At 32.8% G+C, this 27,777-nt stretch overlaps 2 protein-coding genes across 4 annotated transcripts in view; one reads left to right on the top strand and one right to left on the bottom strand.

Annotated features, from left to right (window-relative positions):
* The window catches only part of LOC123672345 (glutamate receptor ionotropic, kainate 2), a 730,109-nt gene that overhangs the window by 264,265 nt on the left and 438,067 nt on the right, over nt 1–27,777 (top strand). The gene's annotated exons all lie outside the window — the stretch shown is intronic.
* LOC123672351 (heterogeneous nuclear ribonucleoprotein A0-like) lies at nt 439–11,882 on the bottom strand. Its single transcript, XM_045606434.1, has 4 exons — nt 11,634–11,882; nt 8,122–8,179; nt 1,262–1,477; nt 439–707 (listed from the first exon to the last, which is right to left on the bottom strand). Exons 1-4 carry the CDS (start codon nt 11,658–11,660, stop codon nt 499–501), a joined length of 510 nt encoding a protein of 169 aa, XP_045462390.1. The 5' UTR covers nt 11,661–11,882; the 3' UTR covers nt 439–498.

Below are 27,777 nucleotides of genomic sequence, written 5' to 3'. Positions count from 1 at the left end.
GGTTTTTTAGGCTCTCAAATTTGAAGCACCACCTAGAAACCTGAGCAAACTCAATTATTCAGGACCCCCAAAAGGGGTTAAAATGATTTTCAGGTGAATTTTTTTTCTGGGCTACTGCGGAATAGAAGTACCGGAATTCCGGAAAATACTGATTTTGGGCAATGTTATAACGTTTTTTTCGAGGAAAGAGAGATCGCAGGATTTTATCGAATGAAAAATATTAACAACTATGTAAAATTTTCATTTCAATTAATTTCGAAGCATTTTAATATTAAAATATATTCCATGTTTCAATCGAGTATTTTCATTGACTGCTATATGACTAGCAATATTGGCAACATCTTAAATGGAAATGAGTCGTTATTAAGATTACATTGTTCTCTGATATTTCGAGTGGAACATGATGTGAAAAAGTCAGATATCTAAATGAAAGCCCCATTAGTCAACAAAAAATTTATTCAACAATCTATGTACAAACAAAAATGATACAATTCAAAATTAGTGGGCATAACTTCCTTCAAATCCACTATGACCACTTGATAGACTTGCAGCTAAAAGAGCAGTATGTTCATCGCTATCTCCGTATCCTGCGATTGCTGTATAATGACTTCCTGGACCTCCATAGCCGCCTTGATGACCTTCGTTACTGCTGCCTTCATATTTACCAGCAACGAAACTGCCACCATAGAGGCCTCTGTGACCTTCAGCTGAAATGAGATGAAATTGCAACACATCGTTTGATGAGATACATAGTTCGCCGTATTGAATTGTGTATATAAAAATATACATAAATAAAATATGAAGTTATCGACACATCAATGATTTTTTTTTAATTGTCAGCACAGAGTTTTCGGAAATAGTTGAACTAGATTTTTCATTGCATCATGCCTCACGTATCCGATTTCTTTAAGTTTTGTTCTCTATTGACAGAGTTTTTGTGATTTTTCTCCTAGATTATTCCATAACATCGCTTGAAATATGAATTTATTGCAGTTCCTATTATACCATCAAAGATTTACATTATCAGGATACTCTTAATTTCCTCAACACTAAGGTATGTATACGTTGAATTTCCAGCTCTTTCTCGCATAAGGCGATCATTTACATTTATATTTTGAACCCTTTTTCTCAAAGACTGTTCTAACATTAGCCTTCAAGCATAAAGCCATAAAAAAATTTTGGCATGTACATGTTCCGCTTGGAATTATTAAAAAGGTTATAAAATTTATGTTTACACTTGAGTGAAGAATAAAACTCTTACCTGCGCCGTGTTTAGTTAAATCAAATGTGGGTCCTTTTTGGTTTCCTAAAGCAACAACGCTTACTCCATGGTGATAATCCCCACCATCTGAGCTGCCACCTTCATGCGATTCCAAACCATTGTCATTGCCGTAGTTTCCTAACCCACCACTCTGACTTAATCCTTCGTAACCATTACCTCCTCCCCCACTGTAACTTCCAGGAGATAGTCCATGAGCTGCAAAATAGATTGAGCACATTAGGTAATACAAAAGGAATAGATTCATTATTCGTTAAAAATGGTAAATTGAAAATATTCAAATTCGGAATTTCATCTTATTTTTATGCAGGTTCATTTTTGGGAACGCTCTTTCGCTATATCTTTTAGTTACAATGTGAATGATTTTTGGATTTTGAAACTGAAATGGACACAAATGATTTCTGATGCCGAATAGGTCTTCATATTAAATTTCATTCGTCCGGCATTATAGACGACAACTCCCGAAGAAAAAGAGCTAGAAAAACGACATTTTCAGAGTAGCAGCCGCGGCTAAGTTCTTTAATGGCTAAAATCCAACTAGGGTATTGTCCATCTATTAATTTCAAAACTAAATATCAAATTGAGGTTAAATATACATTTGGATGAAGATTGAATTTAATTTTGATTGTGTAATTTGAACCATAAAAAAATGAGGAATATAAAAGATACATGATCAGATCCGATCCGATCGGGTGGATACTTTAAGAGTGATTACAGCACGAAAATTCCGATCTACGTTTAACTAGGGAACACTAGTGATTCTTTTCTTATCCGAGAGGTAGCGTCGTGACCTGCGCATTTCTCGGAAGATGTCACTAGGGATATAAGCCAAACCTTAGAACATTAATAAGAGTAACGGAAATCGCCTTGTTTTGATACCAACATTCGTCACTCCTTGTCTGACGGGACACTATAGTAGTATCGTAACAATTTGGTTAATTTCGAAGTTATCAATTGTTCACTCAAAAATAGTTTGCAATGTGCTACACAAACCAGGGATTTTATGCATCTTAGTCGAAACCTCCAAAATGTCAGATTTTGACATGTGAAATAAATGATCTGGAAAACCCTTCGAGATAATTCTACGAATTTTTGTTATTGAATTCCCGAAAAATTTTCAAATCCCCTGCAAATTTATGGATCACTCTTCAGGTGGTTGGAAAGACACTGCAATTTTTTAAAAATGAACTTTAAAAAATGTAAATATTCCAATGACATTCCCTGAATTTTTTTGCCCGCCCGATACCCTAGTGACTCTCCATTTTTTGTTGAGACATGTTGTGCCTAAAATGAAAAGTTTTCAAAATGCTTCGCATTTCATAATTTGTATGGAAGCTTACATTATACCATTCACGCATTCAGTTTCAAAAAGATAGGATTCATCAATTTTACTCACCTACTATTAATATCAATTAAAAATAAGCGCAATTAGATAAATCATCGAAATATTTGAAACCATTGATTTTGCCACAATGAAATGGTTCTAGGTTTTTATTTGAACCTTCTTAATCGGATTATTATATTAAGAAAGATCAATGATTTATCTGCTGTTTGTCGCCCTATTGATTTTAGTTTTGACAGTGTTATTAATGTACAATTGAGTATCGTTATTTGCTTGTATGAAATTTGTAATTACATAAGCTGAAGAATCGATCGCAAAATCAAGGGGTGGTGCTTAACTGCTCAATAGGCTGCTTCAATTTGCATGACTAGGTGGAGATTTCGAATATTTCGATAAAAAACCGAAACATCTTCTCGATGTAGAGGGTGGGCAAATTTCAATGTTTTAGCATTACAACTTTTAAACCAGAGGATATAGACAAAATCTGATACCCCATTCTGTGTATTTTTTTATAGAAACTAATGAGAGTAGTCTTCATTTTTGGCCACCTTCTTTTGTTTTCGAGTTATAAGCGAAAATTCGAAAAATGGCGATATCGATAATAATTTATGTCTCCGTAAATACTGATGATAGAGCTCTGAAATTAAAAAATTATTTAGGCACTTTTTTACGTCGAATCCAGTGGCGTGCTCATCTTTTAAAAGGGAATTTTAATTTTTAATTGAGCTATGACTCAAAGTTATGTTTTTTCAAAGGGAACACTAGATTTCGTGCCATTTTTTGAAAGCTTAATTTTTCCTGATTTCAAAAATATATAACTTCGTATGGTTTGTATCAATATAAATAATGGAAAATGGTCAGAAACTTTTCTCACCTACGTGCCTCAATATTTCTATGGTTTCAAATGTTGATGTGCACAGAAAAATTAAGCATCGCTTCATTACCTCCCTCTTTTAGTTTTTTCCGAGGTTTCTTCATTTCTATGCTTTTAACGCAATTTCACAGTCGATCATGTGGATCTTTTCGTTATTTCTGAAACCATTTCGAAATGAAAAATTTATAAAATATATCTAGATCCGAATTTTGTCAAAATTAGTAAAAATCATATAAATAATCAGATTGACGGAATGATACTGCTCTTGTTATAAGAAGCTATAATTTTTCTGTGCTCATCAACATTTGAAACCATAGAAATATTGAGACTCTTACATCGAAAAAAGATATTTGACCATTTTCTATTATTTATATTGATTATAAGATGTTATATATTTAGCTTTCGATAAATGGCACAAAAAAACATAACTTCGGGTCATAGCTTCGTAATTAAAATTTCTTTTAAAAAGATGAACACGCCACTGGAGAAACTATGTAAAAAAGTACCTGTATAATGTTTTAATTTGAGAGTTATATAATCAGTATTAACGGAGATATAAAGTTTCTTCGATATCGCCATTTTTCCAATTCTCACTTATAACTCGAAAACAGAAGAAGGTGACCAAAAATGAATACTACTCTTATCAGTTTCTCAGAAAAAGTGACCAAGAATGGGGTATCAGATTTTGTCTATCATCTCTGGTTTAAAAGTTGTAGTGCTAAAACATCAAAATTTGCCCACCCTGTACATATAAGTTCTGAAAAGTGGATCTATAAAGATTGCAATGATGCAGACAGAACAGATTACATGTGTGACTTTGCCAATGAATTATTATTTATTATTCTTCTGAACTCATTAGGATAAAAATCTGATTTTGATTTACAGTTTATAATTTTTGATATAAATATAGAATTTTCTCGATTGATGTTTTTGTTTTTGAACTATTCTGTTTCCGTACCACAGTGGAGAGAATGTACGATCCTTATTAAAAAAAATTATATAATAACGACGTGTACTAGCTACAAAGCCATGATAGTCATAATTCCCCAAATTATTTGGGTTCATGAAGAAAATCGTAAGGGTGCGTCATCTTTGTTATCCTTCCTCTGCATTCAATAATACTCAAAACGAAATTATCCATATAAACGAACTAAAAGTACAACATTGATTGAGCGAGGATATGTATCCAAAATTTACTTATCTATAATAATTGAACCGTAATACTACATAAAATTGTTCACGATTCACAGCGAGTATAGTTATCAAATTACTTCAAGATCACTGACTGAAATAATTCCTCTAGAGATTATTTCCTGAATTCTGAACCTCAGAAATTGTTGAGGTAACTTAATGGAGAATGAATTTAGGAGGGTGAATTTTCGGCTAGAACTGAGAGTGCTTTCCCATATGATTCATTTTGTAAAATTCCCTTGATACCTTTGAAAATATTTATTCCACATATGAAATATAAAAGATATAATAGATCCATGAATTTTTGGCCATATATTTATAATGATAACAATGATATATTGGTTTGAAAAAGGAGAGATACGTCTTCAAGAAAAAACTGAAATAAATCAAAAATCTCTCACGAAAATAAACCTGTTGTGGAGACGATAACTAACGAGGATGAAATGCTGAATTCAGGTGATAATCTTCAATATGTACTCGTTTTTTTCTTCAATAGATGATAATATTAGAAAAATTTTTGATATTATAAGTGCTCCGTATGAATATAATTATTATTCATCATGTTGGTAGATTTTAAATAATAAAATGCAAAAACTAACGCTGGTGGTTATTGATATTCAATAAGCCCAATTGTTTTTACCTATTTGGTAGATTATTCATGGATTTAAATCACCGTTTGATATTCTCAATTAGATCTTTTTAATGAATTTATACAAAATGTTTTGAATCTCATTTAATTTTCTGCTATCAAATCAACAACTGCATGAGAAGAAAGGTTAAGATCCAACTCAAATTCTTTTTCAAATTTAATCCTTTTTTTCTCAAGAGAAATCTATGAAATATTCACCACCCTTCTGAATTCTCATTTTTTTTTCTTCTCAAAAATTTATTAGGAACCTTCATAAATTTCACAAAACGTTTGGTTAAAACTTAATAGTTCACATAATATTCCAGCTCATAGAAAGTTTGATGAGCCATTCTCGGCCAAATTTCGAAGATCTCTCTCAGGATTGAGGTGTTTCAACTGGAAATCAATGATGGAAACATCAGTTTTGCCACTATGACCACCTTCCTTTTTATAGCGAAGCATGGTATCTCTGTCATAGCATGATTGGTTTATACACCAAGCTTTTGGTTTATGCAGCCCATGGTGCCATCTTTCGGGTAACCATATAGTCACAAAAAGAGTATCTCATCATGCTACGGAGTCTGAAACCGTAAATATTCGTTCCACAAAAAAATCAAAATAGTAAAATGTATCAGCGCCAGGATAACATGATTTAAAATGGATTCTCATATCTTTGTGTATGGGAAAAATAATATATTAACAGAGTTTTCGAATTGTTCAGTTGAAGCTTTATTCTTTTATACTTTTGCTTCCGAGTCTACCCACGGAATGAGATGGCAGCATTTTGGAATTAAATTATTCCTTTATCTCCGATTCCCAAATTCTGTAGATGTTTCCATATAATTCAGCATCACCAGATGGAGAATGTTCGTTGAGGATGTGGGAACGACGAAAATTAGAATGAATATTTGATTCGTGCATTGAGTAGTATCATGAATTTCAGATCATTTATGTACGATACGCCTGCCTCATGGTCCGATATTTATGAGATTTGAATATGCGTGAAATAGATTATCTCGGGTGATAATATTGTTGCAAGGCCTATAATGACTAACCATGGTAGTTGAGTTCATAAAAGCGAAGGACGGTAAAGCAGAATGCCTTTTTCAATATCTTATAATGAATAATTCTCTGAGTATAACTAATTTGCTATGAAGTGTAAGAATGTTGAGCCAACTTCCATTCTAACAGCATTCATTATGTAGGAATATAGAACTTTTTATTGATTAGATACACCATAATTGTTTTTTTCATCGACATTGATAATTTACGTTATTTCATTCTTCTGGATTCCTCCATAATAGATTTAAAGGGCAGTAAGCAAGTTACACTTGCATGTAATGTGTATGTGAATAACATTCAAATCATCAAATAGGTTCGGCTTTCTACACCCCAGTCTACTCCATCAAATCTTCAGTTTGCTTTTCTCCAGTTCTTCAAGTCCTCTTGAAAAGTGTAAAAGTTTTTTTATACCACTCAGTAAGAGGCGAAAAAACCAACGTGGTCGATAATACACGTGCATTACGTGACGTATTCCATAGAAAACATCCAACAATTCAAGACTTCAACTCTTCTTTTCTCTATTCTTAACAACTATCTGAGGAAATGATTGCGCCCGGCCACCGTAGCGACTAATGGGACTCCTACAGGAAGCTTCTCTCGAACTCCTTACTCTTACCCCATCAAGGAATTCGAATTTCTCCATTCATATGATGAGAGTCATGTATCGAAGAAAAAGCATGAGGTAAGATGAAATTACTTTTCTTTATTTACGAGATTCAGCAACGTCGAAGAAACCAGAATTTCAAGAAAGATGATAAAATGATATTTAGCATCAGAAAAATCTTTCACAACTACAAAAATGTCAAATTTTAATCTCATTTATATGTTTTATCGATGTGAAACGATTCTATTGAAAAAAGTTCAGGGGAGTAACACCGGAATTTTTGCACGTTTTAACTTTAATACCATATTTTCGAATTGGTTCAATTCATAACACCATTAGATATCAGTTCAAACTTCAAGCAATTTTAAATGTTGATCACTCCATCAAACCTAATATTCAAGCAGTGTGGAATATTTCTTCTGAATAAAATTATTTTAATACAATATTTTCGTCAAAATAACCCATCTGAATTTTTTGTGTTGATTTAGAAAACATAAACACAAATATAAACATGAATATACCTAAATTCCCTAATACTCCACTGAATAAAAACCGTATCCAGCGTTTTTGTCTGCATGGAATTTGAGCTTCAGAAAGAATTATCGTTTATCGACCTATGTAGGTACCTACTTGCAGTTCAAACTTATTGGCTAATCCTGATATTCCAGAATTATTGAAACAAAATTTATAAACAAATATAAGGTTATGAAATCATTGTGTCAATATCATAATATTTTTTTGTATAATCATTTCATGGCTCGCACTTGGATTTAATTTCTTTTGTTTTTTATGTTTCACATGGAATGTATTTGGTTTAATAAGGTTTCATCTCTTGTAATCTTTTTCCCATTCTGTAATTGACTTAGGCTGTTGAAGGGTGTAATAAATAAATGAATAAATATCTTCACTATTTGATATATTTTTTAGAAATATACTCCTTTGTCAAGGAATGAAATTCCAAATTGATAAAATATTAGAATCATATATTTTGTCAATTTGGATTTGTAAGAATTGTAGAAATACAATTACAAATCGATCGAATATTAAAATAGGATATCCTGTCAATTTGGAATCGTGATATTAATATTTATCGTACCATTCAATAGAAAAAACGTTGACTCATTTATCTTTTAATACTTACAGTCATAAAATCCAGGTCTTCCTTCAGCAATGGTGAAAAAAACAGCCACAAGCACGACCTGAAAATGTTAATAAAGTTATTGTACCTGTGTCAAGTCGAATATTGAATAAAACTAAATCATCATAAAACAGTTCGTCCTTCCGATATTCTAATAAAACTGGTGAGTACGCCCCAATTAGGTTAGCGAAATTATGGTCACAGCAATAATCACAGAAGTAATTTTGCAGATTCTGTCGTTACCTATTGCTATTAAAGTTGTTTTTACCTCTCATGAGCATAATGCAATTCTGAGTACGTTTCATATTACGAATCTCTCAGATAGTGTGATATTGTTGTCGTTAAGATGAGATGGTTGAATAAGATATATCCTCAGAATTATGTAAAGAGTCATCTGAATATTGAGCGCAACATTTGATGTAAAACTGCTTCTTTCTGCAATTATGGTTTATTTATATTATTAAAATAACAAAAATATGAATATTTATAACGTTCAATGATTATGAAATCCTTGTCGATGAAATCCATAAATGAAGAGAAGGCTTGTGGAACGCTGCGTTATTATGTTGGGAAATAAATTATTTTATTTAGAATCCTTGAACTTGAAGTGAAAACACTCAAATAAGAGTATTTTTTTAACATTATATGTTGGAGAGAGTGAATGCTTCGAAGACGGCCAAATTTGTGGAATTAAAATATCCATGAGACATTTGTATATTAATTTCACATAATGAAATATTCTGTACAGATAGTAGAAACATTGAAATAAGATACATAAAAAAATTCATATCTTTCTTATTTCCGACGCTATAAAAATCAATATTAATTGTTCATGTCGTTAAAGAATATTCCAGTGCAGTACGTCGGGTAGTGAAACATATAGCATCTGTTCGTGATGATCTAAAAGGGAAGCGATAAACCTTTGATGCTCTAGTAATATTGAGAATCCAAGAATTTATTATCCGCGGCACCTGCAAATGACGCTGAAGGTTGTTGACATTTCGATGTGCACCAGAAATACGATCCAATTTGATGATGGCTGTAACAATAGCCGTGAAATGGATTGACTATCCCTTGTTATCCAAGTACTTTCACGTGTTGGATACATTTGGTGGTACAATACGGAGGTAAAATTCATGGGTTCAATTATTTTTTTGAGTCTGTGGATATACAATTTAGATATTTTTCTTAATTTCTGTTCATAAACCCAATACAAATTGTAATAAAATTGATCATTCAAAATTTTGATAATTTTTCTAAGTTAATATACAAGGGATTATAATGCTGAAGGCTTTCAAGGTCAGATTGTGTAACAAAGTTATTCAATTCAGATTATAAATCGAATTGACCACCTGCAAAATATCCTAGAATTGTTTAACTCTCTAATCTGAATTAATTGCTTCCGATTTTACCGAAGGTAGGGAGGAGATATGTGATCATTTTTGGGATTAAAATAATTTATGGTCTCCGATTCAGAAATTTCTCTTCAAAAAATTATTACTAAACCTCGTTTTTCTGTATGTCGGTTTGTATATTCGCACATCTATGTAACATCTTAAACTTACAATTCTCATCCGATTTTGATGAGTTTGGTATGGATATTCAGATTGGACCACAGGAGGACCGACCAAACGTGAAATTCTTAGTCTTTCTCTATCTCGCTTTTTACTCGACCGATGTTGACGAAAAATCGTACGAATCTTTGAGTCGGATTTAAAGTAGGTTGGTGAAAATTTCAGCTATATTGGATGTAGTTACAGCATGTTTTTCTCATGCGTAAACGTAAAATACCCACGCGTTTTTCAGATCCTACTAGTCCGATTCTGTTGGAATTTGGGAAAATATGAGTATTCAAGGAATGTTATTAAATGTTTTATGAGAATTTCAACACTTTTCATTATACCTTTTGCATTGCACAGGCGTGAATATGATTTTTCGGAAGATAATAGTAATGAATGAAAATAGTGTTTATGAACGAATATTAGTTATTGTGGACGACTAATTTTTGGGAACGGAAATTGAAGAAGGATAGTGACTCACACATTGGCCGAGAATTTATCTATAAAGGGTGATTTATTAGATCAGCGACAAACTTTGCATTATTTAAGGTCATACAATTCCAACATAGAAAAAAATTATGGGAACATATGTCCGATTTCTACTACCTATTTGAGTGACTTCAAAAGATTCTTTAATGTCTATTGATGTGTTTTATTAATAAAAAAGTGTATATCAATAAAAGAAGAAGACCAAACTACTTGAAGGATCATGAAACTACTTATTTAGATTGATTTGTTTGTAAATAAAAAATAAAAATCATTTGAGTTGTATATGTATCTTCATTGTAAAAAAAACGTGTTATTTAAAGATAAAGAAAACTCTCTATGTTTTAAATGTCATAGAAATGTCACAAAGGACGCCTGAACGTCCGACATTGCTTATTCACTACTTGATGGTAGACATATTGAGTTAATTGAGTATAGAACGAATAATAAAGTAATCTTAAATTAAATGATGAGCTTTATTTAACAATCAGGGCGTTAGATTTTTTGACTATATGCCTTTCAATTTGCAATCTTTGAAAAAACAATCATCCAAAAATGTAATTAAGGAGTTTCTATTCGATTTAGGAATTTCTCTCTGATTCGTTGATCACTCAATAGAATAGTAATTATTGTAAATAATACAATAGTATTGATTGAATTATAATTTCACTGACTTATTTTATACACATTGTTTAGTGTCCTGAAGGATCAATATATTATTATTATAATTATTCACACCTCTATACTTCAAACAATATAAAAGTATTGTTGGAATGCATTCGTTCCTATCTCAAACCTGCGATTGTTGACAACGGATGAAGAGTGGTTAAATTTTCGATAGCTGATCATTTTCTTGGTATACTTACATATACTACCTATAGCTATTATATTCTATTCATGGTAAAATTCGGCATTGGAATAAATTTCATTAAATCGCATATTTTGTTTATTAGAACTCGACAATAAACCAACAAAAATGTTCATTTTTTTTATAAACATATAGGAGTACCTCTACAATATTTTTTTGAATACCAAAAAAAAAAAATCGAGCATTTATTTTCTCATGAAATTGACCGACAAATGCGATCCTATTAACTATATTAAGATAATCTTGAATAATCTATAGATATATTAGAGGTACCTTATTGTATTCCTTTTCATTCAGTTCATTCAGAAGCATATCTGTTTCAAATAATTGTTTTTCATTTCAAAATGTCACAAGTAGGTAGATATACTAAAAAAATCTTCAATATCATAAAACATTACCCACAAACTGTGAGGTAACGAAAACATCTTCAGTTAGTATTACCAATAAATCAATATTATCGATATGGTTATCAATATGTTTACCGGTTTTATTGTATTCTAAATTAGTACTAAAATCTAGGATTTATAAGATCTATTCAAAATATTAGCCACAATTTTGAAAACGATTTAAATGTCGCAAAGGTATTTTATACGATCACTTACGGCTGATTTACAGGTATCACAAAACATTTCAACAACCACCAAATTATGAACCAATTGAATTTGTTATTTCACTGGATAAATTCTTATATACTAAGATACATTCATTTCAGAAGAAGGGAGTTGTATCTTGGTGCCGGTGAAAGTCTTTCTCTTCAGATTAACTTGAGTACAATCGATCCTTTTCGATCCAATTACAGTTCTTTGAACTTGACGACAATCACAACCATCCGACTGCAGCTAATTCACTTATCTACATCGTTGTACGATGAAATCCCTTTCATTTTCTTCATATTGTTGATTTCTGGAGGTCTATATTCTAGTGAGTGGCAAAACATATTCATTTCAAATTGTTATTCAGAATGTTAATTTCATATACATAATTTGTAACGATGTTTTGATTCAATGAAAATTGGTGGAATGGTTGGAACAAATAATACATATTATAGGGTATCAACCGATTTATATCAATATATATTTCTGAACACAAACATTAAGAGTGCGATTTATTTTTTTGCTTATTCTGGTCACAATTTCGGTTTGTTCGAACATATTTTGATGGAGTGTTTGATTTTTTTTTTGATAATAATTTTTTTGTTTCGTTTCTGGCCTTAATATCAATTTTAAAAATTTTCAAATCGCTATTGCATCGTATCTTCGAATACACAACAATGAACAACATGGTCGAATTATGTACGATTAACATTTCTGCGTATAAATATTATTGCGAATTCATCATCATGGATAATATTTAGCTTTTTCTCAAACCAAACCATCAATACATTATTTGTAGATCAAGTGCCTCTAGGATTTCGGTATCGCTGTACACAATTTTTGCTCTGCGTGCAATTTCTGTGAGATCCTTGGTAACCCTATATATCACAAAGTACCATATTTATATCTTCCTGAAGATTTATTTTATCAGTTAGAAATGTTTGCTTCTGTTTATATCATGGTTCTTTCCAAGCAAACGAAGCATTATTTTTGAGCACTCATTCCCGAACAGAGGGCTGTACCTATCCTTTCATTACGATGACGAATCATTGGTAAAGTTCAATTTTGTTCAACCATACTTCCTACGAGTGACGTTGGTAATCTCAAGATGTTGAAAATATCGTTTGTTTTTATGAAATACAATAATACTCGGGAAGGGAATTTTTTTTTTCAGAACTAACAGGCGAACCTCTAGTGAGCATCTGTTCATCATGTTTATTCGTAATATTCAATAGAATATTATGTTAGGTTGTGGTGAAAGCAAATAAACTTCATTATTATTACTTACTGTAAGTATTTATCTAAACATTTATCAAATGTTTGAGGTTATATTGAGAAAGGTCAGATCGAATTATCTGGAATTTTATAAGTCATACTGCTACGCTATTGTTGAATCACAGTAACATTTTGAATTAGTCAGATGCAACTACTCTCAGTGATCACAGAAGTACCTAATATTTTCTTATAGGTCAAATCATTTACTTGTACTTTATTTTCCCTAAAGAAATTTAATAATGTGTGTATCCCCGTAACTGGAAGCATTACTGACACATCCGCTGTCCTCTTAATAGTATCTTCGTAGTAGTACCTATCAAATGAAGTCCATGGCAATAATTTAATGTTTCTTAAAGAAACTTAAGAAGTCAACTTACATAGACAACAGTCTCATAAACTATCGATTTAATTAAATAATTAAATCGATAGTTTATGAGACTGTTGTCTATGAGTCCGATTTATTTTTGCTTATTCTGGTCACAATTTCGGTTTGTTCGAACATATTCTGATGGAGTGTTTGATTATTTTTTTGATAATAATTTTTTTGTTTCGTTTCTGGCCTTAATATCAATTTTACAGGGTAAATACCCTGTTCACTTTTTATTGTATGGTAAAATTTGATTTCAGGGTTGTTTCTGAATATATTTATTGTTCAAAGATTTAAACTGTCATTTGATAGACAACTTTTCGGGCAGTGCCCTTTTTAAAACCTGTAAAATAGAATGGTAATAGTAGAAATAATAGAATTTCAATTCAACACATGTCAATAAACAGAAAATAGCCATTATGATCAACTACATTGGCAAAGCCCAAAAACTAAAATCACCTATCCACAGACCGACCATTATACAAGAAATTTCCTCATTACTGACAAAAATAACTACCCTTTAGAACAGATAAAAAGGTTGATAAAACAGCGTTCACACAAACTATAAAACACAGAGAATTCTTCAAACAGAAAAGAAGAACCCATAACGTACATACCAATACCGCACATACCTACTCTATCTGAAAAGAATAGAAAACATTAAAAAATCATACAACAACATAAAAATAGCGCACAAAGTACAAACCACATATACAAATTAAAAATCTATACAGCAAATTCAAATCACCGAGATCAACGGACGAAACATCACATGTTGTCTACAAGATCAATTGTAATGATTGTGCAGGTGTATACATAGGGCACACGGAACAGCAACTGAAGGACAGACTAAAAGGACACAATGATTCCAAGACACCGACTGTATTATTTAAACACAAGACCGCGCATGAGCACACATTCAATTACGAACTAACAGAAATATTATACAGAGAACCAAACAAAAAATCTAGAGAATTTGTAGAAATTATACTTATAAAACAACATGAAAATTCTATTAATGACAGAACCGACATAAAGAATTCACATAACATCTATTCCACACTACTGACCAACATTAAACAGACAACCGGACATCAGAAAAAAGAAGATATCGAAGTTGACCAACACCCAACTCTATTAAACATCATAACCTCACGTCATTAACACAATAACGTCCGACAAAATGAGTTGGTGAAACAAAACTAGAATATGTATATCTAAATAAGAAGAAAATAAGTGTACATATGGAATTAGATCTCTATTCAATATAAAAATTTACCTATCTTATGTACTTGTTCGATTGTTGTTGGTTCCATTGTGATGTTCATTAAGTATGTTTTTTATATTTTACAGGCTTGAAAAAGGGCACTGCCCGAAACGTTGCCTATCTAATGACAGTTTAAATATTTAAACAATAAATATATTAAGAAGCAACCCTGAAATCAAATTTCACCATACAAGTCTCATAAACGTTCACATCCAAATCTGTGTATCTGCTTCTCTAAACTCTATGTATAAGTGTGCTATAGCAGTAGGTATAAATATTGAAAATAAAGTACATTGACAATGATACATTAACCAGATAGATAATTAATATCGTATGATATTATTACATACTTGAAATTTTACTTCTTTTTCTTTTTGTATTTTCTTCATTCATTACCAAGTATCAGCCATTTTATTTATTTTATAGTTGTGTTGGAAAATATCACACTGTGGCTCCAAGTTTTTTATCCTAGACCTAGAACGTGTAATAGGCATGAAACGAATTAAAAATAAACATCAAATGATGGTCCATAAATATTTATTTATTTATTTTTTATTAAGAATTTAGATCATTCGTTTCTAATATCACTTTGCAATTACATACAGATATGAAATATTTTCTTGAGTTTTGTTACTCTTAACGCCCAACCCCATAAATTAGTGAATAAAACATACCACTGCAAGTTCATGTTTGAATATCCTTCTAGACGGTCTTGTCAGTTTGGAGTTGATTGAAATTCCAATTAATTTCGAAAGTAGGTTTAAATTTTCTGTCTCACTTCAGTTTACACAGTGTTAATATTTGTAATCCTGTTCGCTATAAATCTGGACAAAGTGACTGAGACACTTGTTTACAGCTAGAAATATTAAGAACTAAAATGAAAGAAATGATTCCAGATATCCCGTCATTTATTTCCGTTTCCCTTTCCTGTTAACTTTTAGACATAATAATTAAAATTAAAATTCAAATGATCACTAAAATGATTTTCTCACAGGACTTTTTGTTGAATTTTATGAATACTGTGAGCGGAATTGAATGAGTGAGGTAGCTTTTGAATACTTCTTTGGATTATGCCGAGGAATATGCTAAGTACCGAAGGTAAGCATGACATTCGAAATCTGAACACACCCTGAAACTTTTAAATTCTAGGTCTTTTCTTTCGGGAATTATCATGTTTACTGCCAGAGGGTCAGGCATACTTGAATTCGGCATTGAATTTGACGACGTTTGAGGTTTGACATCCGAAAAATACAAACATTGTGATGAAGTGATAGTACAGGAAACGTACGCTCAAAAAAAAAAGTGATCGTCATATTGATAATGTCACTTAAGTCGATTCTTTGAGCATACAGGTCGTTCCTGACCTCGTTCATGAACGTTCGATATCAATCTCCAAGGTCGTTCGAATGAAACTTTTTTTCAGAGCTTAGGTTCATTCAAAACGACCCCCTTCCATCTTTCAGTATGCGTATTCCCTGGAGCGTGATGATTCGACCAGGAAACGTCGGGTGCGATGCTGCACGTTCGCACGGTAACCAATCCTGAATGGAAATGTCTGGATAATAAACAGGAGCGTTCGGAGGGACACTCAATTCAGTCCGATTATTACAGAAGCGTCCGTAACGTTCATTGATGTAGGAGGGTATTTCTGTTTATCTTGACGATATCGCGAAATGGAACTGTAAAATTGGACGTGGGATGTTATGATTCATTTCTTGCTGAACTATATTCATGCCTTTATTTAACATATAGATGGAATACGTCCCTCGCATATGTGAGACGGAAAAGTTGGACTTATCAGTGAGAAACTCTTCCAGGGGAAAAGGCGTCATGATTTCATATCCTCTCCTTTAACTTCATATTTTTTTCTTTTGTCACTGATGACAACGAAGGTGAGAAACAGTGTACAAGATAATTGAATAAATCATAGGGAGTCATGCATACTGTTTAGATTTTGCTGAACTATGATCAACTTTTTCCTAGATAAGACGAATCCTGGTGACCCTAGTTTTTTTTTTTTCACTCGGATGTTATAAATGTCTGAAGTTCCAAAGATTGACATAACTATGTCTATCTGTTAATTATGAAACAAACAGTGAACTGCTCTACAGTCTACATATAACACTTTCCGGTCCTTACCAGTAAAAACTCATTTTTCTATGAATTCCGAAGGTGTATATGCAGTCCTACAACTTTTCATTACTTTTTCTGTAGGAAGGATTTTCTTTGCTCTAGAAAAAGTCTTCAATTTCGGAAATCATTTCTCCATTAGATTTTTATCCCTGAAGCATTATTTTGGGGTCTTCAAAAAGCTAGAGTAATCACCTGGGACCATATTATAAAATAGGTGAAAGCAAAATAGGTTGTATTTGACAATGGATTTAATCATTTTCTGTCAAGAAGCATTTGATTTTGCATTCGGCGGCGTTTTTTCTTGATTTATGCATTAATAATGAATAAAGTGTAATATGTACTACTAAGGGTTTTATCTTTGTCAAAATAGTCAATGAACAATACACTATGCAAGTCCTATGATACGAAAGGTTGACAGCCGATGTTTGAAATTTTGATCATTATGGACGGCTTTCACCAACTGCATTCCACTCAGCTAACGATCTCTCTGACTCATCAGGATTATAGCGATGAATGTTTCATCTACTATCACATATCGATGCAAAAAATTCTTTTCATTGATTGCGACCTTTGGATAATGGGTGAAAAAGTGGACCTTACACTAAGTTAAAAAGTTGAAAAATCAGGAAGGTTGAATGTGCCTGAAGCTAGCATACGACACATAAAGAAAGCAGTTGAATCCGGTTAAGAAGTAACCCCTCAATGAATAAAGATGTGGAAGAAAGCAATTTTTCATTTCAAGGTTCTAACGATGCCTGAAGGAAATTTGTCTGGAAAACAGATTTGCAACCACTAAAATCATCGAATCCAAAAACTGAAAGATGCTTATGTGTTGCTTCTGAGCACATTGTATGCAGAACATTGAAGGATTTAGATATCCTAGGCCTACCGACCTGTCAACAAACCAAAGTTAACAGCGGCAATGAAAGCGAAGTCCTGAATTGGGACAAACAGCGTCGAGTAAAAGGTGTGGACTTCTGGAGAACGGTGATTTGATATTAAATTAAACATCCACGATTGAATAATGAAGAAACGACATTGAATATCAATATTCTCATTCTGTTTTATGTTTTTGGTAGGTCTGCTTCAGCGGTAAGAGTAACTTTGAAATTTTGCAGGAAAAAGCTCAGTTCGTACTTCGTGCCATGAAAAACCATTGTATCCAGACTGCATCGTCCAGACAGTTAAGCACCCTACGGAAGTGATAGTCTGATCAGTGGTCAGCGAAAAAGGTACCAGGACATGGTAAAAAAGAAAATAAGACAAGATCAGTACAAAAAAGTCTTACAAAATTGGTTTGCTGCCACAAATCAGAGACTGGTTCTCCAATTAAAAACCACAAAAAATATATTAAGTAAGGGCTCCATACCCCTCAGCCCAGTCTGTACCTAAAATCATATTCACGTGAACAAAATATCCCTTCGTTGGATTGTAATAACCCCCACATGAACCCCATCTGTTAGAGATAATGAAGAGAGAAGTGGCTGAAAATGTGAACATATCCAGAATACAGCTAGAAAAAACATCCACGTATGAAATTATCATCCACAAATGCAGCAGACTATACAATCTTGCATTGATACTTCGCCGCGAAAAATTGAAGCTCTCATAGTAGTATAAGGTGGCTCAACACAATATTAGAATTTCGTTTCCAATTATGTTAAAACAGTAATAAATCGATATTTCTCATCAAATATGATGTATTTTTGATGAAAACCATTGCCAGATGAAGTATATCGAACATATATATTCAATTTAATAATTTATTATTCAAAAGCCAATTTGAAAGCATTTTTAATCAGGAATCTGCATCAAATCAATGGTGCGTCTAATAATTTGGCCAGGGACTGTATAATTCAATCTATCCAAAATATCTCCAGATCAGGAGTCGTTATGATACGAGCAAAAGTGCCTGTGTGACTCGTGAATTCTATTCTTCTGATTTTCAATTGGCTTGAGCCTTATATGGCTTAAGCTTATTAAAGACAAATACTGCTTTTATACATTATCCAGTGAGGAATTTTCTAGGAAAATCTTGAAATCTACAGAATTTTTATTATAATGAAAGTAAAATTAGGCACTACCAGCAATTTCGCCCACTACATTATTATAGACGACAGTCTTCAATTCCATCCTTGTAATGAAAGAGGAAAATATCTTTTGGTGCGATAATATAAGAAACCTTGCAATATACAGGGTAAATTTTCGAAAAAAATATTTGTGCCGAAATATTCGGAAAAATGCCACATCGCGACCATTTTTTCAAAATAATCCCATTAACTCATAAACCATTGAGTTTTTACCCAGGATATGGAATATTGCGGAAATTGTCATCAAAAAAGCTATCTAATGATGTAATAATATACCAGGTGTGCCATTTTAAATTAGGAAATAGTAGTCTGTTTCTGGAATAACCGGAAATTTTAGATAGCTGAAAATATTTAAAAAAAAAAATAATTGTCTCAAACCCCAATATTCAAATTTTCAGCTCAAAATTATGATTAGTTTTCCATGAACGTCTAATGAGTCTTCCCGGTGAATCACCTTATATATGTACAAGTCAAAAACTCACCCCGTATTGTAACCAGTGTTGTATCCATGTGGATGCACGTAGGGTATTACTCTCCCGGAGTATGACTGATACCCCACCCGAAGAAAAAGACTATCTCTCCAAATAAAAACGAATTTTTCCCTTTTCCTTCCCCCCAGATGTTGAAATAATTTTAAGTAATTAATATAAGTAGCTCACGCTGGTTCCAATAACATTGTTCGTTATTTTCAGAGATAAAAACGATAATTTTTTTTTATTAAATGTTTGGTATATTTTTTGTCACTATATCAAATTTAACAATGAAATATATTGAGAGAGATGAATGGAAAACTTTTCCGTAATATTTTTAAATTCAGGTTTCTTCAGATGAAATTATATCTTCTGCTGCTTTATAATGCCATTGTTTTCCCTGCTGTACCATATCTCATCCGAATAAAAAAAATTGAAGAATCAAGTAGGAAAAATGGTAAACATCAAAACATTCGATAAATCGAAATTGGATATCAATGAACCGTGCCGTCTCCATATGGCAGGTGTTTGACAGCCTTATCCGCATCTTCTCTCGAGCCTTAGCGCTCTCCGAAAAAGCGATAGGACGTGGAAGCTGGCATCGAATATAGGAATGAGATTCAACTTTCCCCCTATCAAGCAGGATCAAGGGGTGTAAACGAGAGACGCCAAAAGAGCTAGTCCAACCACCAATGCATGCATATTCCCTTGATACTTCTCAACATCTCAACTCGGTCTGATCCTCGAAACGCTGGCTGGGAGCCTAACCACGCAGATGTCTGACAAAGACATGCATTATCATACGACTCGTCGCTAGGTTTTAATTGAATAATAATTAGAAGACTATCACGCAAACTAGGCGTCCCGTTGAGAACGGTCTTTAAACTCGATTACCGGAGTTTGTGATTAAAATTACACTGAAGAAGTTGCGCAAAGATTTCCGCTCCTTTTCGCACCGTTAGAGGTGATGCTGCGATAGAAGTTTGGAAAATGACGGAGTTAATTTATTGAAGGCTATCATTTTGATCAAAAAATACTTTTTAATCAAACACGCAGTTTCAATCCTTTTTCCAAACGCATTTTAAGTCGGAAAGAGTCACTTTCCCGCACGCAAGTATTAAAGAATGAATCAAACTCTGTCATGTCTCTATGCACCGAACGCGTAATTTTGATCAAGGATGACATAACTACGGTGAGGACATGCAGAATTACGTCCGTCATTCATGTGTATAGGAATAATTGATCAAATCTATTGTGTTTCGATTTATTTCAAGCGCTTGTAAAAAAATATTCTTCCTAATTATTGGGAAAATATATTTTCCTACTAGCATTTCGAAAGTATAACTTTCCACACGCATCGACGTTTGGAAAGTAGTACTTTTTTTATAACGTCAGTCGGTGTCAAGACGAAAACTCTCCTTGAAAGAGTTTCGTTTACGCTAGTAGGAAAAATATTGTTCCTAACTCATGTGGAAAGTGCCTTTTCCGCACTCGACAGCTTGATCGAACTCCGCTTCGCGTCGTTCGTTCAACTGCAGTCTCTTGCGGAAAAGTATCACTTTCCACACTTGTTAGGAAAATAATTATTCCCGCACTCAACTGCTTGACCGAACTCCGCTTTGTGTCGTTCGTCAACGGCATTTTCATGAGGAAAGTACCACTTTCGTTAATTGTTAGGAGAATAAAGGTATAAACAGACCAACGCAGACTGCGTGAGCGATGCGGGAACGGGAGCGATGCGTTAGATGCGGCAGCGGACAGATTGAATAGCATGCACACCAACGCGATAGTAATAAGACAAAACTACTGTGCGAACTGCTGGAAAACACTGCACGCTGCGAACCGTAATTAATTCGCAGACATTCCGCAATTCGCATGCGTCCTATTCGTACCGGTATGCACTCCTTCATATCCCACCGTTGATTTACATCTCACAAAAGTTTCGTTTCCGCCCCGCTACCGTAGTCTGCGTTGGTCTGTTCATACCTATTGTCATAACAAAAAAATACTGAATAATACTTAGGCATACAACTTTGCTTCCGACGTTTTTCCCGAAATTCGAGGGCTTCATTGTGAAAATTGGTTATACATTTATGATTGAATGTATTGTCCATCGCTGGCTACTATCTTCTGCTATCCTTTGGACTACGTATGAATCTCGAGTCCAAAAAACTGGTCATCTTTTGATACACGAATCGATCGAATTTTTTACTTTTTCATAAAACCGGAAGTTCTGGTCAGACAGGCCGTGTGTCATTGATCGAAACAAGTGATAGTAAAAGGGAGGGTATTCGAAAAATACAGCGGGTGGGGTAGGACTCCCCATTTCAACGTTTTCAAGTATGTCTTGACCACTTTTGCAACATGGGGTCAAACATTGTCATGCTCTAAAATCACTTTATCATGTCTCTTGTTGTAATGCGGCCGTTTGTCTTTCAATGCCTGGCTCAAACGCATTAATTACGTTCCATGACGATCGTCTGTGGTTTTCTCAGTCAGTTTTGATTCATAATACACTACCCCGAGCTGGTCCCACCAAATACTAAGCATGACCTTGGAACCGTGAATATTATATTTTATTTTATTTTATTTTTATTTTATTTTTATTTTTTTATTTTGAAAATAATACATCCAACAGGCCATAAAGCCCAATTACAGGTGTACATAATTAAACTATCTATTAAATTATACAATAATTATACTATCAAAAAAAAAGAAAAGAAATAAATCATGATAAGCCTACTACAAAAGTTTTTAAAAAATATAATTCAATTCTGAAGTGCACTGAACAATAAGTGCTTAAATTGGTATAAAGACAAGAAGAATATATCTACATTCTGAAGATTATTATAACTCCTGCACATTGACGTAAGTGGACAATAAAAATGATGCTGAGTATTAGGTACATCAATATGGAAAGTTAAATGTGATCTGGATGTAAAACGAGGAACATTCAAACATATTGACGAAAGAAGAATTGGCGAATCGATACGTCCGTGAATTATTTTATAAAGGAAAACCAAATCATTAATTTCGCGGACCTTTCTGAGCGAAATGAAATTGAACTCATCCAAAAGAGAGTCGTAACTGTATCCTCTATCGGGATAAAAACATATTCGGCTGTCAACGTAAAAGCATGGCTTGGATATCTCCATAATTTTTCTGTGGTTGGGAATATTTAATTGCACCCATTTTTCGATTCAAGTAAAAATGGGATGCAGATATTCCTTCCGTATTTGCCTTGCAAGCAGCTGTTCACAAGCAAACAACGTTCAAAATCTCTCCGCTTCAACTAGAACGGCACCTAATTTCCTCATTTCTGAATCATTGCCATTACATAAAGGTTAACTTCTGCAAAGGTGAACCGATATAGCTCACAACTGGACGTAGTGGTTTGTCGGTTTTTGGATTTAAGGTAGACCGTAGATTTTTGGACATCTGGATGAATTTTCTATGGGTATAAGTTGTTTCTTTAGCTCTTCATCCATATTCAAGTTTTAAATTTTGGCTCTTGTATCGACTTCTAGATATGTGGTTGGATCCCTCTGGATTATTTTATAGCAGATGTCAGATAAGATTTGTTCATGTTTGAATCATATTCTTCGATGTCCATTACAACTGTGGCGTTACCTTTATCAACCGGGAGGATAATCACTTTTTCATTATTTTTAAGTTCCTCAATACTATATTATATTTATATAAAATATATAAAAAAAAATAAATATAAACATGTATCATATTTCTCGTATCGTATTAGGGTTAGAAGGCTTTGCATAGTTGAGAACATGTACGATTTCAGTCCTCATAATATCTATTGTTTCAGACGGCATATTCTTCAAGGTTGGCTCAACCGATGAGATGATTTCCTAGATTGGTAGGTATTCGTTATGGAAAAATAGCAAAATTAAAACCTCTTTCTAATAACGAATTTTCATGCACATTGTGGACTATCTTGGTGTTCTGGTTGTTATACGAGACATTATTTGCCTGGTATATAATCTCTCATATTTCTTCTGTTGACTCTCTGTTCTTATATCCATCTCGATACATTCTCTCCAGAATGCCAAATGTTTCACTCTGCACCACAATTCTTATATAGACTATTTCCGAAAGACAAATGTAAGATGTATAATTCTCTGCTCATCCAATATAATTGCTGTCTTGTTATTTTGATAGATTCACGTAAGAGAGCCAGGCTAGGCTTTTGAAATATTATGTATTTATAATATGATATATCAGTTTTGTAATTACTGAAATGACCCCTTGATCTCTACATCGGCAAAGGAAAGTCAGATCGCATATTGGGCGTGTTCTTTTAGTTATCAATTTTTTGTAAACAATACACTTTCGCTGGAAATTCTTCTCATGAATTTAATATTCATTTTGAGATTTTCACGGATGGAAATATAGATAGCCGCAAGACTTTTTTTACACTCCTGAGGTAGTTAGTTTATCAGTCTACAATTCTGATGAGATTAGAACTCTGCGCCCCAAAATCTTGGAAAGGATAATATGTAGTTATAAGAGATGCCTACACCAAATCAAAATTTTCAAAATCAACCATTTTCGCATAGGTGGCAAAATCTGGTTCACACATTCAGGGATTCAGGATACACCGTCGAACAGAGGAACTCGATTTTGATAAAAAAGGGTATCTGTCTAACTTTTACAGTCACAAGATCAAGGTTATATTACATATTACATTTCCCCGCAGAGAGCAAGAAGTCGGAAAAAAAACAACAAATGCGATTCATAAAATATAATCGCTATAAATCTTGTCTTCTTTTTGAATGATGCCGCATCCCTAGTAGTATGTATTTACATTTGAGTCCCTCTCTCTGGTTCCGCTTTCGTATGCGAGCCTGATATATTGCTACAAGTAAAAATCAGACATGGTGAATCCTCGCCTATTTCATATGAAGGGAAGTGAGTACTGGGAAAAATGTTCATATCTGAAGATTCAACCAGTGGATTCTATTATATTACAATCGTGTCTCATAATATTACCTCGACTGCAATGATCCTGTCTAATATTTGATTTCGTTCTTCAGTGTTGAATGTAGCGACATTTAGATTTTCAATTTTGTTGAAAAAAGCTTAGTATTATTTATGCCATTATTGAGAAGTCATGCAATTTATTACATCATTACACTACATCTTTACTGAGTTCGCCCTAGTATTTGTTAAGGGAACAGATGATTTGTTGATGTGAGTTCACTGTTGCTATTTCTGGGTTATTATTTCTTGTTTAAATATAAATAATATAATTTTTTGTATTTTCCAGGATATTTGTATTTTATTTAATTTTTTATATTTTTTTTATTTTGGGTTTATGTATTATTTGCAATAAAGGCACTATTATTATTATTATCTTCAAATTTTTTATACTTCTCCCACCTACATGATTATTATCATGTATTCTCATCTATTAATGAGATTTAAAACAAGTTTAAATTCATATCATTATTCTTAACTTCACCTCATTTGCCATTTCTTTCGATTCAGTTCGGTTGAAAAAGTACAGGCCATTGAAAATCCATGAAAAAATATAATTTTCTCGCGAATGGTTTTATCGAAAAAAATAATTTTCGGAATATAGATCTTCCTTGCTGAGATTAATCTTCTCCGAACACCAAGTTCAACATCTTCCATATTCTTTATTATGACCATTATATTCAATCAAAAAACAAAAATCGAAGGACCCAACCTTTGAGAATAATTTGAACGCTTATTAATGAATATTTTACCATGTTGAAAGTTGAAAGTATTCTTCATATTTTCTCGTATAATGTTTCGTTTTCTAATGATGTGTAATTGAACAAAATTATCTCTGAAATCCAAATGTAGAAATTAAACACTCACCCTGTAGGTATACATATGTACTACTGCATATACTATACAGGGGTATAACATACATTCATAAAATCTCGAATAACTCTTGAACTATTGAATTTGGGAGCATAATCATGTTTGGACATTATTTATTATTATTTTCCTCCGTAAAATCCAATCATAGAAATATAGGGTTCTAATTTGAAAATCGAAAGTTATAATCAAATTTTGTTCACAATTTTTGGCACAACATTTGAAACACCCTGAGATGATATTTCTCAAGTTCAAGACATGCACGATATTCCTACATCATTCTGGTTCGAAAAAGTGAATCAAGTATACGCATAGGATATCCACAGTAAAAATAATTCCCTTTTTTTCGTTCTTTTCTTAATATTTGAAAACTATAAGGACTAACACAAAAATTTTAGGGAGGAGTAATTGAGAATGAAAATCTTGATAATATCTGAGACATACAATGAAAAAAATTTTTTTTTTCATTTCTTGTATAACCGGAGATACGAAAATTAGCTGAATAAAGCATCACGAACAATGTCATATTCCGAATTTTCAGATTTTAAATAGGCCCCCGTTCTCCAAAAATGTCTAATAGGCAGTCGAACTTGAAACACCCTGTATATACTGTTTATACGATTATAAACTGTTATGATTTTTCTAGAATCAAAATTTCTGAGTCGTAGAGTTTTATAGGAAATAAAAGATAATTCACTTATATCTCAGTTGGTTTCAAAGATAATATTTAAAATTAAAATGTAGTAAATGATTGTAGTAGATGAAATATTCATAATATATATAATGTTAGTTGGAATTAAGTTTCGTGAAGTGATGAATTTGATTGCTGCACAAGATAACAAAATTTCAAAATTGAATGACAGCATTGCCATGATATATGAAATTTCGATCCGGATGTAAGATTTCCCGCTGAATCCGAATCTGCTATAAAAAAGATGGGTTTACATTTGAAATTTCAAATTTGAGCCTCATATCTCGTATAAGGCCCTTTTGGGTCCAAAATCTGATGGGTCCATTCGATTCCTCGGGCGTTTTAAATTCACCGTTTTGAACCACCTGGTATACTTTTATTGTATGCTTTCTCGTAAATTGTTTCGAAGAGAATTTTTCGCGGCAATATTTTTTCAGAAATAATACTCTATAAAGCCTATCAGAAGGTCAGGTTGAAATATGTGTCTATTTATTACATTATGTGACTCGAACTCCCGATCTCAAATCAGGAGTGCAGAACTTCAGAAACTAAGCAAAAAAGCACTATTGGAAGAAAACTTCTCATGATGAAATATTCTCGGGTACAACTTAGCTCATAATTCTCATTACCAAGTCCAATCCATCCATCAAGCACAAAGCTAGCAGAATATAAAATTGAATATCCATTTGGGAATCCAACAATCATTTCTTAATTGCGAAAATTCAAATGGGAGGAATGATGAAGTATTTATATTTTGAAAGAGGAATAAAAAGCAAGCGAAAGACTCAAAGTGGAAAACGCTACAGCGAAATTGAATTCGAATGAGTTTCTGATTCTCTTTAATGAATACCAGAGGGTGAATATCGTGACTGAGGAAAACTGATAAATTGTCGAATATACGATAACCAACAAAAAGTTCAGCTGTTTCATGGAAGATATTTCGTCTTTTCCAATTCATCCTTCATCCGCCGTTTTATTCGAAAAATACCTAGGAGATGGAAAAAAAAATACTAAATTCCTTTGTTTTCCAATCAATGAATACATAGTTTAATATATTGCGGTCTGCATAAATGGATAGCATAATTAAATTTGATCATTATTTTGATCTTATTGCTTTTTTCGGAGATATGCAGCTTGGATGGATCACTCAAGCCGACTTTGTTCTATATTCAACTAGATATCCTGAAAGTAGACAACAAAATAGCAAATTTTCGCACGTAAACAATTGTCATTGTTCACTAAGTAATGCAACAAGAGTATTCTCGTAGGTGTGGTTATCTTGTTGATGATACCTGGGGAGTAGGCAGATTGAGACCCCGGCGTAAAGTCAACGGTTCTTGAAAATGGCTCCAAAATCGGAGCCGAAACGTCGAACACGACAAAATATTAGACGCGGTCCAATCCGGAACACACAAAGTTCATATATATATATATATATATATATATATATATATATATATATATATCGTGAATCTTAAAGATTCACGATATTTATAGTACGACTGTTATCTGGAGACATATATATATATATATATATATATATATATATATATATATATATATATATATATATATATATATATATATATATATATATATATATATATATATATATATATATATATATATATATATATATATATATATAATAGATAACAATGTTAGGATGTTTCGATCTAGGAAATTCAGTGATACACTTTTATAACATCCAAGCTTTCGAAACATCCTAACATTGTTATCTATTAGATATATTGCGATCAATAATTTTCTTACGAATTATATATATATATATATATATATTTTTTTTTTTCTAATCACCATAATGGGTTAGCTCCGTAGAAAAGAGCCGGGTCGACTCACGACCAAGGCTCTCCTAGGTTGTTGTCAAAACCATCCTGACAATCCTTGTTGTCCACAGTATTACCTCCTTCTGAGCTGTGCTGATCAACTCAAGGTCTAGATCAAGGAGTTTTATATTGTCTGGAAGGTGACTTT

This window comes from Harmonia axyridis, chromosome 2, assembly GCF_914767665.1.
Source record: "Harmonia axyridis chromosome 2, icHarAxyr1.1, whole genome shotgun sequence".
NCBI classification, from domain to species: Eukaryota; Metazoa; Arthropoda; class Insecta; order Coleoptera; family Coccinellidae; genus Harmonia; species Harmonia axyridis.
The sequence above is the reverse complement of the archived record's forward strand: the minus strand, read 5'-3'. Positions and strand labels throughout refer to the sequence as shown.